General features: G+C 38.6%; 1 protein-coding gene across 34 annotated transcripts in view; it reads left to right on the forward strand.

Moving 5' to 3' along the window:
- The window catches only part of LOC144322592 (uncharacterized), a 300251-nt gene that overhangs the window by 63569 nt on the left and 221009 nt on the right, over positions 1-15673 (forward strand). For 19 of the 34 annotated variants that reach the window (XR_013388228.1, XR_013388234.1, XR_013388217.1 and 16 more), the window contains 2 exons: positions 4928-5046; positions 9603-9762. The exons of 11 other annotated variants lie outside the window; for them this stretch is intronic. Coding sequence is in view for 2 of the 23 variants with exons in the window: in XM_077912800.1 (XP_077768926.1) it covers positions 9603-9762 (160 nt within the window). In the remaining 21 variants the exon portion in view is untranslated. The remainder of the gene's footprint in view (positions 1-4927; positions 5047-9602; positions 9763-15673) is intronic. 4 more of the 34 variants (XR_013388213.1, XM_077912800.1, XM_077912802.1 and 1 more) reach the window with 2 other exon arrangements.

Consider the following 15673-nt stretch of genomic DNA (forward strand, 5'->3'; position numbering starts at 1 on the left):
AGTTTTGAAACTATATACAGTCTAAGGGTGACAAGGTAGGGAGATATAAGAAACTTAGCAAGCTCCCACTTGGGTGTTTCCATCCTTGTTTGTATGTCACCATGGACAGGCAGACAATTACTGCTGACACTCAAGGAAACTGAGTCTCTACAATTCAGGAAGCCCCAGTCAGATTGATACCCTTGGTTAACCAAAGCTTGGGGAATAGCCTGTGGTCATGCCCCTTGTATAGTTTCACAGAGCCCCACACGCAAAAGGAGTCTGCATTTGGTTTGATGCTATTCTGTCATGATCTTGAAATTCTTAATAGTTTTTGAACAAGGGGACCTGCATTTTATTTTATTATTTTATTTTATTATTATTTTTTAAAATTTTTATTTATTTTATGATAGTCACACACACAGAGAGAGAGAGAGAGAGAGAGAGGCAGAGACATAGGCAGAGGGAGAAGCAGGCTCCATGGGATTCGATCCGGAATCTCCAGGATCGCGCCCTGGGCCAAAGGCAGGCACTAAACCGCTGCGCCACCCAGGGATCCCGGGACCTGCATTTTAATTTTGTACTACATTTCACCATAAAACCTAACCTAGGAGATGTCAAAATATTCACCATAAAACCTAACCTAGGAGATGTCAGAATATTCATCTTTGTTCCAAACCCAGCTGCTGCACGACAAATTCACATTAATGCTATCTCAATCAAAACTAATCTTTTGGACCCCTGCCCTCCTCATGTACCCTGGGCCCTTTGTGGACACCTCTTCAGTCTAAGATGCTGGGCCCATACTACAGACGAGATGAAAGGCATCACTCCCATCCCCAAAATGCTCACTCATGTTGGAATGGAGTGATAGAACCATAAACAGACACAGTACAAGATGATGTGTGCCCTAAGAGAAGAGTAAACCAAGAATCCCAGGAGGACTGATTTTCATGGAGATGTAATGTTTGCCCTGGTCTTTGAAGATAAATAGCAGTAAACTGGCAGAAAAGCGGGGGAGGGCAACCTCAGCTGGGGAGGCAAGGGAAAATGTCTGGGTAGAAAGGTCAGGAATGAATAGAGAGTGCATTTCAGGAACAGCTGGGAGTTCATGGCGACTGGAAGAGAAAAATGGATGATTATAGCTGGTAGAGGATGCTACTGGAGAGGTAGGTTGAAGTTTGAAGAAGTTTGTATGCAGGTAGTTTAGATTCTATCTGGTAGACAATTACAATGTTTTGAAAGATTTCCTTTTCTTTTTTTAACTATATAAAAAAATTCAAACATAGAGTTGAAAGAATTTGACAGCAAGCACCTCTATACTGATCACTTAGATTCCATTATTCCACCACATTAAAACAAACAAACAAACAAACAAACAAACAAACATCCCAATAGCTCTGGAAATGTGTTTAGCAAAGAAGCAGAATCAATGCAAAGAGTATGGAAGATAGACTGGAAGTAGAGAGATGTGTGGGAAGGTGATCAATTGGGAGGCTCTTCTCATATACAACACAGGATGAGAATCTCAAATGAAGAATGATTTCTTTGGGTTCATAATATTCATATTACAATATTTTCCCCTCAAATCTTTAGATATGGCTGTATTATCTTTTGTCATTTTGGTGTTCCAGAGTAAGAATCTGAGGCCAACTTGAAATTTGTTCCTTTCAAGATAATTACTTTTTCCCCCTTTGGATGTTTTTAGGATTTTCTCCTTTAATAATATAATTGACAAAAATTATAGATATCTGAATTTAGACTTGTTTTTCTTAATTTTAGTGGATCAGGTATTCAAACAATAGTCCAAGTTTTTTTTTTTTTTTTTTTTTTTTTAAAGATCTTATTTATCTATTCATGAGAGAGAGAGGCAGATACGTAGGCAGAGGGAGAAGCAGGCTCCCTGTAAGGACCCAGATACAGGACTTGGTCCCAGGACCCTGGGGTCACAACCTGAGCTGAAGGCAAATGCTCAAGTACTGAGCTACCCAGGTGCCCCTCCAATTTTTTTTTAAAGCTCTGGGGAGTTTTCTTCAGTTATGTCTTTGATTATTTTTTCTTAAGATTCCTGGAAGCATCTATTATTAGTTTCCTTTTTTTATTATTTACTAAATAAGTTAATGTTTTTCCTCTTTGTGTTCTTAGGGACCTCATTTTCCCTCCATATGTGTCTTGATTTTTCACAATGCCAATTCTATTTGTAATGGAGATATCATTTCTGTTACTACTTTTCTTATTTTGCATGCTTTAATCTCAGCTAATTGTCTTGTATCTCATCCTATTATCCTTTTACTTCTTTCCCTTTAGTCTTTTATTTCTCTATTATGATTATTTTTGTTTTGTTGAAGTCATGCCATCTTGAATTACATTGGAAATTTATTGTAATATAAAACTCCCATTTAATTCATACAATGTTTAAGGATATTTCATCTCCTATGAGTATCAGGATAACTCTATTCTTCCCTCTGACTGCAATTTTATTTTACATGCTCTGTATTAGACTTAACTTTTGTTCATCTGCAGATAAGGGAATGCCTCTTATGTCTTTGCATGAGCACAGTGCATGGATTGGTTTTGACCTTATTCTTGGGTGTAGATAAATCCTTTCTCACATTAAAACTGGGGGCACGTTGTTGTTAACATATTCTGGTCCAAATACCAGTAAACATTGGTCTTTTATCAACTGCCAGTAATATGAGGCTGAGTTGAGTTCATTTTCTGCAAAAGTGCCTGATTTTTTTATACTTTGAACTAATGGTATATATTAAAAATGATTATTCCCAGCATGTGTTGTCTATTCATTGCATAGTACTTTATGTCCCAAGATGCAGTGGGTCACAAATATGCTTCATAAGTAAGTGGGAGTTTATTAAGCTGAGTCAGTGATCAAATGTAGCACTGTGTTGCCCAGCTTATTATCATGATGAAAATAGGCTTAGAAAATACTGATGATGTTAATGTTGACTGTATAACAGATATCTTCCACTACATGTGACTTTAATAAGGCCCTTGTACTTATGATTTGTGGATTTCACATTCTTTAGTGTGTGCTAAGTCTCCTTAGTCTAACATCATAGGTGACTCAAAAGTTAGGAAACCCATGCCCAGTGGGAGGGATTCCTACTCCTATGCCTTTTTACTTATGGATATTTCCCCCCCAGTGTCTTGCAGGTGGGGGTTGCCTCATCCACCTTTAAGGTTTCTCAATCTTAGCTGTTCTGGAAGGTCCCCAGATGTGTGCAGTACGGCTGCACACATGGGCAAAGTCATGTTTCTCATTGATTTCAACAGTCTTTTTTGTATAGTCATTAGATATGTCTTGAGGTTGGGGTCTATATCCTAGGTGTTAGTGTGGGGGTGTAGAAAACTCAGGGTGTAGGCGTCAGTGGACAGAAAGGAAGGAGACTTAAGGGAACATGTGTAAATTGGATCTCAGAGCTCTTAGTGTGCATTTGTATATTGGGGCAAAGGAATACTTAAGGTTAATAATGGGAGGCAAATTTCTTTAGAAGATGTAGTAAATCTAATTGTTCTTCCACAAGGCTAGCTAAAAAGTTTTGTGAAAGAATGAAAGGATCATGTTAGTGTTATGATTAAAATCTTCTTAGAGGACAAAGTGCATGTTATTTATGATTCTTCAGAACTGGGCTGCACTCATTGTTCCCCTATACACACCTCCTATGCTTCAGCCACTCTGGGTGTTCTTTTACATCTCTATACCTTTGTTTATGCTGTCTCTTTTTATTGAAAAGCCTCTTCTCATCTCCATCCGGAAAATCTCTATTCATTTTGAGTCAACAAATAGTGACTCCAAGGTCATTATTTCAATAAAGTCTTCTATTATTTCTCCACTTAGAGTTAAGTATGTATTCTTGTATGCTTCCATAATATAATGATGAGGATTCAGTTACAGTTGTGTATATGAATTCGTCTACTCCAATAAATAGAGTATAACTGGAATGCCATTTGAATATATGTGATGTATAGTACAAGTATAAATTTTGTAACCGTTATCTTTGGCTTCAGAGCATTCAATAACCACAAAAATCTCAGCATTAGACAATAAGAATGTTTTTAGCCTTTTTGTCTCAGGGTCAACTCAGCTGTTTTAAGCTGGACTCAGCTGGGTGATTGATCTGGGTTTACTCACTGGCTGGGGTTAGCCACTTTAGGTTGGGCTTATTTATTTATTTATTTATTTATTTATTTATTTATTATGACTTGTAGGATAACTCTAGTATAAAGTGTAGGAGTACAAACCCCAGTAAGCAACCATATTCCAGATCTTTGCTTGTGTCCTATTACCACTCCACTGACCAAAGCAAGTCACGTGGGCAAGTCAAGGCAAAGGATGAGGAGGTAAATCTGACCCAAAGCAGGAGACACTTCAAAGTTACATGCAGGAGGGTATAGATTTATATCCGAATGAAAAGTTGGAATGATCTAGTCTGCCTCAGGTCTCTTAATGTGTATGAAATCATGTGATCAGAAGGATTACAGTCTGTTAATTTGTCGAGCCATTACTTTGGTAAATTTCTCAACCTTTCCTTACCCTCTATCTTAACTTTATTTGATCACCCCCGATACCTTATCACTACCCCTCACCATCATCATATGCTTGTTCATTCACTCAGTTTTGCTTCATATATTTACTCAGTGATGTTTTGATTTCTAGCATAGCATCTTTTGCTTGGGAGGTGTGTGTGTGTATGTGTGTGTCTTGGACTGCTCTGCTGCATCGCAGGGCAGGAGTCCCAAAACATTAATGCTAGACAAAAGTGTGAATTTTCTAGTTCCCTCACTCAAAGAAGATGGATGTTGGACATGTATCTTCTATAGCATCCTCAGAGTTCCCCAGTAGAATTGAATTCCTTGTGTAACAGTAAACCCTTTAGTAATTCTCTCATGTCTGTCCTCCCCTACTGGTGTTTCCTGGGATTACTCTCAGACTACTTGCACTCATATCCTTGCCTCGAAGTCTGCTTCTTCAGGAAGCCAAGGAAGAAAACGTATTGAAAGTCTGTCTACTGTGAACACAAAGCACCCTAGAAGTTCACCCTTATGCTAGTAAGTAAATCCTGAGAAGTTGTATTACTGCTGATATTAGTTTATAGGAAGAAATTGGAAAGAGCATGAGCTTGGTAATCACATAAACCTGGGATACAGCACTTTCTCTACCACTTACTTTCTAACTTTCCTGAATCTTCTCATCTGTAAAATGGGGATCATGCCCATCTCAGTGTGAGGACTAGATGTAATAACACATGTAGAGTGCTATCTATAGTACCTGGCACATAGCAGGTATTCCCTAAGTAATAGCTATTTTTATTGTCTAAGTATCCTTTCCTTTTAGATAATGACTACACTTATACAACACTGCAAGTAGACATTATCTCATTAAATCCTCACTGCAAGTCATGGGGCAGACTTAGGGTAGCCAAGAGGCTCAGGGTTACTCAGCCTGCACTGGGCATCAGAAACAAATCTTGCAATCTCAAGATCCATATTCTTTCCATTTTACTTCATCTTCCTTCAGCTATCTTGGTTTTTTATTCTGTGCCTTGCCTAGTATAAGTTTCTCAAAGATAGGAATAGATATATTTTTCCCCATGGATCCTGGGGATCCACTCAGGGAACTTGGTTATTAGGGAGGGAATTAAATAATTGTCAAGGGGAAAGACAGCTTGTAGCAGAGTGTGATAAATTCAACTGAGAAAGCGCCAAGGGCAAAGACACATGCAAAGCTGGCACCAGAGCTCAGGCCTTTAGGCTGTTCCTTAATGATATTAACAACTAATATTTGTCTAGCATTTTACAGTTGTCAAAGTACTTCCGGATGTTTAGTGTCACTCGATTCTCACAGCAGCATTGTGCTCTGAGGTGACTTCCCTTTGTCAATATTTTCATTGCAGGAAACTGAGGCTCAGATAGGGTGAGGGACCGGCTTAAAACAACCCAGCCTGTAAACATTAGCTCCAGAGGATCTGGGCTGGGGGGTGTCTGGAAACCAGATCTTCTGTTGTCAACTGCTGGGGTTTATGTGACAAAATTTTTCCTACGCTAATAACAACTAGAATTTGCATAGTGCTGAGCAGTTAAAGCATGTTCACAAATATCCTCTCAATTTCTACAGTTACCAAGGCATTATCCACATTTTATGGAGGAGAGATCTGGGGTTCAAAGACATAAAAATACTTGCCCAAGGACATTATAGGCAGGTGCCCGAGTCAGGTTTCAAGCAGTGCTTTAACTACAAAATGCCTCCATCACTGTACTCTGCTGGACCCTAATCAAGATAAAGAAATCACTCTCTTAATCTATTTCCTTTTTATCCTTTCCCAATTTTTAGTAGCAGTAGCGAGGCCAGGAGGAAGGTTCTGGTAGGAAGGTTTGGCCCAATCGCTAATGATGATCAGCTGGGCCTCTTGCACTCCTCTCCATCTCACATGAGACAGGAGGCGTCTCACTGAGTTAAAAGCGAGCCTCAGAAGCAAACATTTCTCACAAACCAGGACCTGATGTTGCTTGCTGGGCATGGTATTCTATTCATGTATTGTCCATCCACTTCTTGTCCATCCACAGGGAAACATGATAATGAAGACAGGGAGGAGGAGAGTGGGGAAGGAGTCTATGCCATACCCTTTCAGAATGAGAACTCCCTGCTTATATAGTCTTCCTGGGGGAAGACCAAGCTTTGGTACTATATCATGCCAGGGAACTTCTGTATCAGTTGCAGAATCTGGGTGTTTATTTTTCTTTGCTTGTATTGCAAATTTATAACAAGCTGAGAAAAAAGCAGACTTCTCTCTGTTGTTTTTTTTTTGTTGTTGTTGTTTTTGTTGGCCTCTCACTCTCTTCTCAACAATGTCAGGGTTTCCCTCAAAGCTCCAAAGTGCTAATTTGAAAAATATGTTGCCGACAAGTGGGAGAAAAGCAGCCATCCAATGTGAAATACCCTCTGAGGCAAGGAAGAGCTCCCAGAGAGAGAGGGAGAGCGCCAGGGCAGCATGCTCAGAGAAACAGGAAGAAATGTGTCCTGATGGGGGAGGCTAAGACTTCTGAGCTGCCTGCTGAAACTCTCCATTGCATTTATGATGCTAAGCAAATCTCATTGTTGTTATTCACTGCATTTCTCAGAGCCACTTGTAGCACACTTCATAAGAAAATTATTATTTTTTGAGAGCGAGAGAGTGCATGTGCCCCTGCATGAAGTAGGTGGGGAGGGGCAGAGGGACAGGAAGAGAGGGAATCTCAAGCTGGCTCCATGCCCAGTATGGAGCCCCAAGCGGGATCTCAATCCTATGACCCTGAGATCATGACCTGGGCCAAAATCAAGAGTTGGATGCTTAACTGACTGAGCCACTCAGGCACCCCTCAAAAAATTCATTTTAGAGTTAATTACTAGGAAATACTGGCTTCTACTGAGGAGCTTATATGTTTTCTTCTAGTGGATAAAAGGATATGTCACACATTAGGTTTCTAATTTCTCTTTGTCTACCAGGAAACTTGGAGCAAAATTTACAGCTTAAACAGAGCTGTGTAGAGATCCCATTGCCCACTTAATCCTATCCTATTTTTCTCTTGCCTTGTCTTATATATTCTAATGCAGTTTTTCTCTTTCTCTTTTTTTTTTTGTTATGATGATTTTAAATGAGTATTTCACCACACATAGAATGGTTTCAAATTCTGTGGGATGAGGTAATACATAAGTGAATAAATAAATATACACATAAATATACCTTGCTGAAACTAACTTTGGATGAGCAAATTATTTCTTTTCTTTCTTTTCTTTTCTTTTCCTTTTTTCTTTTCTTTCTTTTTTTCTTTCTTTTCTTTTCTTCTTCTTCTTCTTCTTCTTCTTCTTCTTCTTCTTCTTCTTCTTCTTCTTCTTCTTCTTCTCTTCTTCTTCCTCTTCCTCTTCCTGTTCCTCTTCCTCTTCCTCTTCCTCTTCCTCTTCTTCTTCTTCTTCTTCTTCTTCTTCTTCTTCTTCTTCTTCTTCTTTCTTCTTCTTCTTCTTCTTTTTTTTTTATGAGCAAATTGAAAGAATGAAGGAGCCAAGGAGGGAAATCCTGAAATTGAATTCAGCCTTTTTTCCCCCCCATCTCCACCAAATTCCATCATTTCATTTCTGGCTGTACCACTCTTGAGAGAGGCACGATGGATTCGGAGAGAACTTTCCAGGGAGGGTTAGGAGGAGTGGCCTATGGTGAGTGGCTCTTTGCTCCTGTCTGCAGAGCACCAACAACTAAGGGCATAGAATTCAATTCAGTTTGAACATTTCAGAGAGATCTTCCCCTTGGTTATTCCATATGCTTTTCAACCTCCCCATGGCAGTCTGATTTTTTTTTTTTTTAAGTATTAGAGTATGGGACTTAAGAGACCTAAGACTATAAAGTTTCTAGTTTTGTCTGTGAGGACTTGGGTCTAACCCCTCTTACCTTCTGAAAAGAGTAGAAAATAGTAAAACTCTACAGGGTTAATTTAAGTATCGAGTGAGAATGAAGGTGAAAGTACCAGATAGGTTATGAGACCCTATACAAATCTCATTATCATCATGAATTTGGTGTTCTTCAGTCTTTCCCCCACAACTGTTTGCTCTCTTATTTCATGACATGCCCTCCACCATATTCAGCATCCCTTATGATATAGTCATTCCTTGACTGTGCCTCTGCCTAAGATGCCCTTCTCCTCCCCTTGAGTTCATGGTAGACTCCTGTACTGTAAAGCCTAGCTCAATTACCTTTAAAGCTTAGCTCAAATACTACCACCCTGATGAAGTCACCCTGCCATTACTTTTTCCTTATTCTTTGTCACCAAAGCACTTGGTTTATACCATTAATGTTACCTACTGTATTATAGTTGGTTGCTTCCTGCTTGTCACTTCTCAGTTCAGGTGCCTAACGACAGGAATTGTTTCATTCAGTTTTAAGTCTTTAGCACATTGTAGGCACATCAAGTTTCAGGATATAAAATTACAAATTAAACATTAGGTGAATTTTAAGACCTGTGAGCAGAAAAGAAAATTTTCTCAAATCCATCTGTCCTCAGAAATACTTCATGGTACAAAAAGCCAACTTGATTAAAATGAAATACCAAGCATTACAATGGACTGTTGATTTTGTGACTATCGAATGGTGATAGACAGATGCTCCCAATTTCCTCTGAGAACTCCTGGTTTCCAAGTATAAGGACACATCAACTTCAGGCTGGGGTATCAGAGGACTGTCAAGAGCCATTTGCAGACATTGTGTTTTTAAAAAGGAAATGAGGCAGATTGGGCAGTGGTGGGAACAGTAAAGCAGAGATATTTGGAGCCCTGGTGTGGCTGAGTAAGCAGTTTAATCTCTGTTTCCTTGTGATGTTTAATTGTGTATGTCAACTACAAGATGCCCAGACAGCTGGTAAGCCATTATTTCAGGGTGTGTCTATGAGAGTGTTTCTGGAAGAGATGAGCATTTGAATCTGTAGACTGAAGAAGATTGTCTTCCCAATGCAGGTGGGCATCATTCAGTCCATTGAGGGCCTGAGTAAAATCAAAAGGCAGAGGAAAGGCAAATTTGCTCTCTTGCTTGAGCTGGGACATCCATCTTCTTCACTCATATATCAGTGCTCCTGGTTCTTAGGCTTTCAGATATGGATCAGAGCTCACACCATTGGCTCACTGGTTCTCAGGCTTTCCAGCATGGACTGACACTACACCACTGGCTTTCCTGGAGTCTCAGCTTGCAGATGGCAGATCACAGACTTCTCAGTTTCCACAATAATGTGAGCCAACCCCTCATGGTAAGTCCAATATCATGATAACCAGTATCCTATTGGTTCTGTTTCTCTGGAGAACCCTAACTAATACATTCCTCATTAGAAAATAGGGATAATAATAGCAAATACCACATTGTGGTTTTTCTTGAGAATTACATGAGATAATACATGGAGAGTAATATAGTACCTGACACATGGTAAGTGCTCAACAAATGTCATTTCTTGTCATAATTAAGGTGTAACCCATTTCACACAGAAGGCCTATGTATCTCCTGAGCTTTCAAAGTTTTGACAGCCCTGTGCTGCTGCTTGTTGCCTGCTTTCCTGATGGCAGACATGTATGCCTGTGTTATGTGGGATAGATCAGAACGAATGTTCACTGGGCTTCAGTGGATGATATAGGTGTGACTGGGAGCTTGATGGACCTTGACAGAAGGTACATGATTTTGCTCTACTCTACTCACATCTCAAACAAATTGATTGATCTGGATGCAGTATTTGGGGAGGACCATCAACAAAAAGACCATGTTCAAAAATCTATTTCCCTATCTGTACTATGAAGGTGACAATATAATTTCTGGAAAGAACCAATGATATAACGTATATCAAAGTGCCTTATAAACCAAAAAGGGTTGTCTTTATCTTTGTTGTTATTATGATGGGCTAACATAAGTTTGAATTCAGTCTGATGGAAGATAACGTCAAAACCAATTTGAACGTACTCAATGACTTACCATATTGTATAATGAGCCATCAAGCCCATGTGTGGGGACATAGTCATAGGCATGAGAGAGACATGAGGGAAAATAGGTGGCAGTGATGCCTCTCAGTGCTTTGTGCTAGATGTGGATTTTATCTAAACAAAAAAGGGAACAATTCTTCCCAGTTACAAATGAAAACTTGGAGTGATCTCTCCTGGTTGACAGGGAACCACTATCATCACCTCTGCTGACCTAAGAGAGCTGCTCCTTGGATTATGGAAGGTTGTCACAGAAATATTGTGTTCACTTAGCCAAGGGAGCTGCATCAGCATTTTGGAAGATTGCTGAAGTCAACTATTTAGAGAGTCCTATATCTTCTCCCTGACAGGACACCACAGCAGTGATGAGGACAAGAGGGAACGAGACTGTTCTGGCAGGGACATGGTGATTTAAACTCAGCCCCAACTCACTTTGATAATGGGCATCAAAGCAGGGGAAATCTGGTTCTGTGAGTGTTACTCATTTGGGCAATAGTTGTGTTTCTGAAGATTTATGTGCAAGGCAGATTTCTGTAAATCAGATCAGTGTTTGATGGAATTCATTGAGAAGTCTGAGAATCCTTTTGTGGTGGGAGTTTTAGATGTTTTGTAAATTTGAAACTTACAATTTTATAAGTTGAATTGTTTTTGAAACATAGGCAATACTGTAACAAAAATATGCCTGTTTAAAGCTTTACCATAGTTTTCTTAAATATTATAGCTTATTCCTATTACTTTGCATTTGGATAGGACTGTTATATACTTCAGAGTTTTGGATTTCATTAGAAATTAATTTAATTAAAATAACCTGGACAATTTGTTCTGGTTAGAGCACTGTGCTGTGTAAATCTAATTCTTTGGCATTTTTTGAAGCAAAGGCATTGGATATTCATGGATGTCTCCTATATCTACAGCTCCTGTCTCTCAAGTATCCTCTTGAAGAGTGGAGCTGGCTCTTAATTATTCACAAAATGTTTTTGTGAAGTAGCTAAAGAATATGGAATGCTTTGTTTATATAATATTAACTTAGTTTTATAGGTTGGGAAATGGACTTGCCTGTCAGCTTGCCATGTGCCATAATAAACTGAGCATCTGCACTCTGCTAGCTGTTGCATCAGGTACTTCCATGTTCATTATTTCACCTAATCACAACAGTAGATATTATTTAAACTACTTTACAGATGAGGAACCTGGGGCTGAGAAAATTTCAGTGACTTGGCAGAGGTCAAGTAGGTTGTAGATGTAGGACTTAAAGCCAGAGATTTTATTCTACATCATCATGTAACCAGAGAGCAAAATAGACTAATGATTTAAATCAAGATGGAAGGATAAGGCAGTAGAAGGGACTAGTGATTGAAGATATAGTTGCAAACGATGGAAGGCCTTCTTAATATGGATATCGTAACCATATGGCTACCATTTATCAAGTGCTTATCATGAGCCTGGCATCGTGCTAAGTGTTTCTTATTAAAATTCCCATGAAGTGCTGTCTTATTATCCAATTGTACAGATGAAGAAATTGAGGTGCTGAGGTTTACATTGACTTGCCTCAGGCCATATGACTTAATAAGCAGGGGCATTTGGATTTAGGCCCCTTTCGATCTCTCTCTCGAGTTTGTATTTCCATAATGCTCTGCCGCTTACCATCCAGACTCTTGAAATGTAAATGCTTTTGCCCACTAATAACAACTGGGATTTAGGCCCCAGTCCAAGATTAGTTCAATATTATACAAGACCATGAAGCCTTACAACAATGTACTTTGAAACAAAGACCAGCATTTTCTTCGTAGAACAAAAAGTCTTCTTTGATGCTGTGAAGGTAGTATAAGTATAGAAACTTATCTTCCTTAAAACATGGCAAGATAGCTTTTTAAAGATATATTTTATAAAAGTTGTAAGTACACATAGTTCAAGTCAGGTAGTTTTATATGACTTAAAATGGAAAACAGCAATCTCCTCTTTCCTCCATCCCCCATTCCTAATCCCGTTCCCACGTCCCAGAGGCAATCAGTTACATTTATGGCTGCCTCTATGTTTAGAACATCATGTATATATCGCTCTTTCTTTACCTAGCTAGCTAGTTAGCTATTTGCAAAGTCGGCTGCTATAACAAAGTGCCACAATTTGATGACTTAAACATCAGAAATTTATTGTTCTGGAGGCTGGAAGTGTGAGATCATGATGTTATCAAGGCTGGTTTCTTCTGAGGGCTATGAAGGAGAATCTGTTTCATATGTCTTAGTTTATGGTGGTTTTCTGATAATCTTATGAGTTCCTTGACTTGTAGATGCAGCACCTTGACCTCTGTCTTTATCTTCATATGACATTTTCCCTGTATCTTCTGCACACAGTCTTCTCTCTGTGCACGTTTGTCTCTGTCCAAATTCCTCCTTTTTTATAAGAACACTAGTCATATTGGCTTAAAGCCCAACTTAATGACCTCACTTTTTACTTGATTACATTTATAAAGACTCTATTTTCAAATAAGGTCACATTCTGAGGTACTTGGAGTTAGAACTTCAACATAGCTTTTTGGCCTGGGGTGGGTGGATTGTGGAGAGGGGTGGGTAATTCAACTGACAAGAGTTTTCTATTGTCTTCCTAACACAAAGGATGAAATTTAGCTCTTATCCTTACATCTTCCCTTTGCTCAGTTTTCCTCTTTTCATTTTCTGGTAGTAGTAATTTTTGTTAGATTAAGATTCAGTGTTTATATTATTATGACTGTGCAAATATTATTTACATCTGAGTCATGTAATGAGTTTGATTAAATTTCCATTTCTGTGCAACTTTTAGTTTTCATGGAAATATTAATGGTCTTGTGTTCCTGTTTGCTTAGTTTTCTAAGTTAAAAGAGACAAGTTCTAGACTATAAAAGGAATTTCTGCAAATGAAAAAAAGAGACAGGGAAGTAGTAGAAGCAAGGGCAAAGGTATAAATAGGCAATTCAAAAAAAGAAAATACCCTCATAGTTAACAAGCAGATCAAGAGATGCTTAAACTCATTGGTGATTAGAAAAATGAAGACATTAGAATACTACGTTATGCCTTTAAAATTGGCCATAATTGGAAAGCTAGATAGTACTAATGGTTGGCAGGTATGTGGAAATACAAGACCTGCAAGGTACCACTGGTGGGCATGTAGACCAGTTTAGCAATTCTGGACGGCTCTCTATCACTACTTAGTCAGCTCTGTCACACTCCAGGATATACATCTTATGGAAATTCCCTGTTTTGTTTGTGGTAGCAGGAAGTTGTAAACGATATAGTTGTAGATCAATAACAGACTAGATAAATAAATATGGTGGCTACACATGAAGGAATATTTGTGAATTAGGAGCAATGAATTAGATAGATGTATACCAGCAATATACATCGATCTAAAAAATAGTGCTTAGTGAAAAAGGTGAGAAAAGGAATAGGATATTTAGCAAAATACAACTTGTGTAAACTAAAAATATATGCAGATAATTAAACCACATAAATGAAATGATACACTTCAAACATTAAGAGTGTTTGCATATTGGGAAAATGGAAATAACAGGAATTGATGGAGCTGCACCAAGCCCAATACTAGTGAGCCAGGTATTGAAGAGTATGGTTAACTCAGCCATCTGCCCTTCAGATCTAAAAACAAATTCAGTATGTATGCAATTAAGACTAAATGAACATTATTTATACCTGAGTCATGTGGTATATTATGATTACGTTTCCCTTTTGGGGGAAGTATAGTTTTTTCCCCCCATTTCCCTGAATTTAGTAATGGTCCAAATTTTTTGTTTAGTTTTCTGTGCACATTTCACTAATTCATCCATAAACTCTTTGCCAAATGAATGCATCTCTTCCTTTTATTTTTTTATTTTTTATTTTTTAAAAGATTTTATTTTATTCATGAGAGACACACACACAGAGAGAGAGAGGCAGAGACACAGGCAGAAGGAGAAGCAGGCTCCATGCAGGGAGCCCGATGTGGGACTCGATACCGGGACCCCAGGATCATACCCTGAGCCTAAGGCAGGCACTAAACTGCTGAGCCACCCAGGGATCCCCGCATCTCTTCCTTTTATATTCAAATTCCTCAGATAATCTATCATATAGATAATAGATAGATAGATAGATAGATAGATAGATAGATTTGTGTGTGTGCGTGTATACACACACACATATCCATGCATCCCTTTTGGAGACTCCTGTGTTCTACCATTTAAAGCTCTAATCCTCCATGTGACTGTAATTTGGAGATTTTTTTTAGGAGTAATTAAGGTTAAATGAGCTCCTAAGATTGCGACACTAATCCAACAGGACTGGTGGAAAAGAAGAGGAGATTTCTCTCTTTCTTTCTGCCAAGTGAGGACATAGTGAGAAGGTGGCCATCTGTAAACCAGGAAGAGAGGTTTCACCAGAAACTAACTGTGCCAGATCTGGAGCTTGTAGCCTGTAGAACTGTGAGAAAATAAATTTATGTTGTATAAGCTATCCAGTCTGTGGTATTTTGTTTTGTTAACCTAAGATGAGTAGACAGATTTTGGAAACAGGAAATGAGGTACCACTGTAACAAATACTTAAAAATGTGGAAGTGGCTTTGGAATTGGGTGATGGGTAGAAGCAGAAGGGTTCAATTAGAAAAAGTTAGATTGCCATGAAGGGACTGTTGGTAGAAATATGGACGTTAAAGGTGATTCCGGTGAGGACTCAGAAGGAAAAGAGGGAAGCTGGAGAGAAAGCCTTCATTTTCTTAGAGAACATGTAAAAATTATGATCAGAATGTTGGTAGAAATATGGATATTAAAGGTCATTTTGGTGAGGTATCAGGTGGAAAAGAACATGTTATTGGGAACGGGAGGAAATGTAAAACTTGTGTTCCAGTGTTTTTTGGAGAGTAGAACTTGTGAGTGATGAAATGAGATATTTAACTGAGAACATTTCTAAGCAAAATGTTGAAGATCCATCCTGGATCCTCCTGACTGCTGTAATAAAATGTGAGAGGAGAAAAATGAATTAAAGAAGAATTCGTTAAGTGAAAGGAATCAGTGCTTGAAGATTTAGTTAATTGTTAGCCTATTCATATTGCAAAAAAATTCCAGAAAAACCAAAAGCCATAAACTAGAGAGAAAACTTCTTCTGAAGGGTGTGTTTGGACAACCACATCATTAGGAAATTAATATGGATGTGAACCATGAATTTAATTAGCCACTTC

The sequence above is a fragment of the Canis aureus genome, chromosome 10 (assembly GCF_053574225.1).
Source record: "Canis aureus isolate CA01 chromosome 10, VMU_Caureus_v.1.0, whole genome shotgun sequence".
Lineage (NCBI taxonomy): Eukaryota > Metazoa > Chordata > Mammalia > Carnivora > Canidae > Canis > Canis aureus.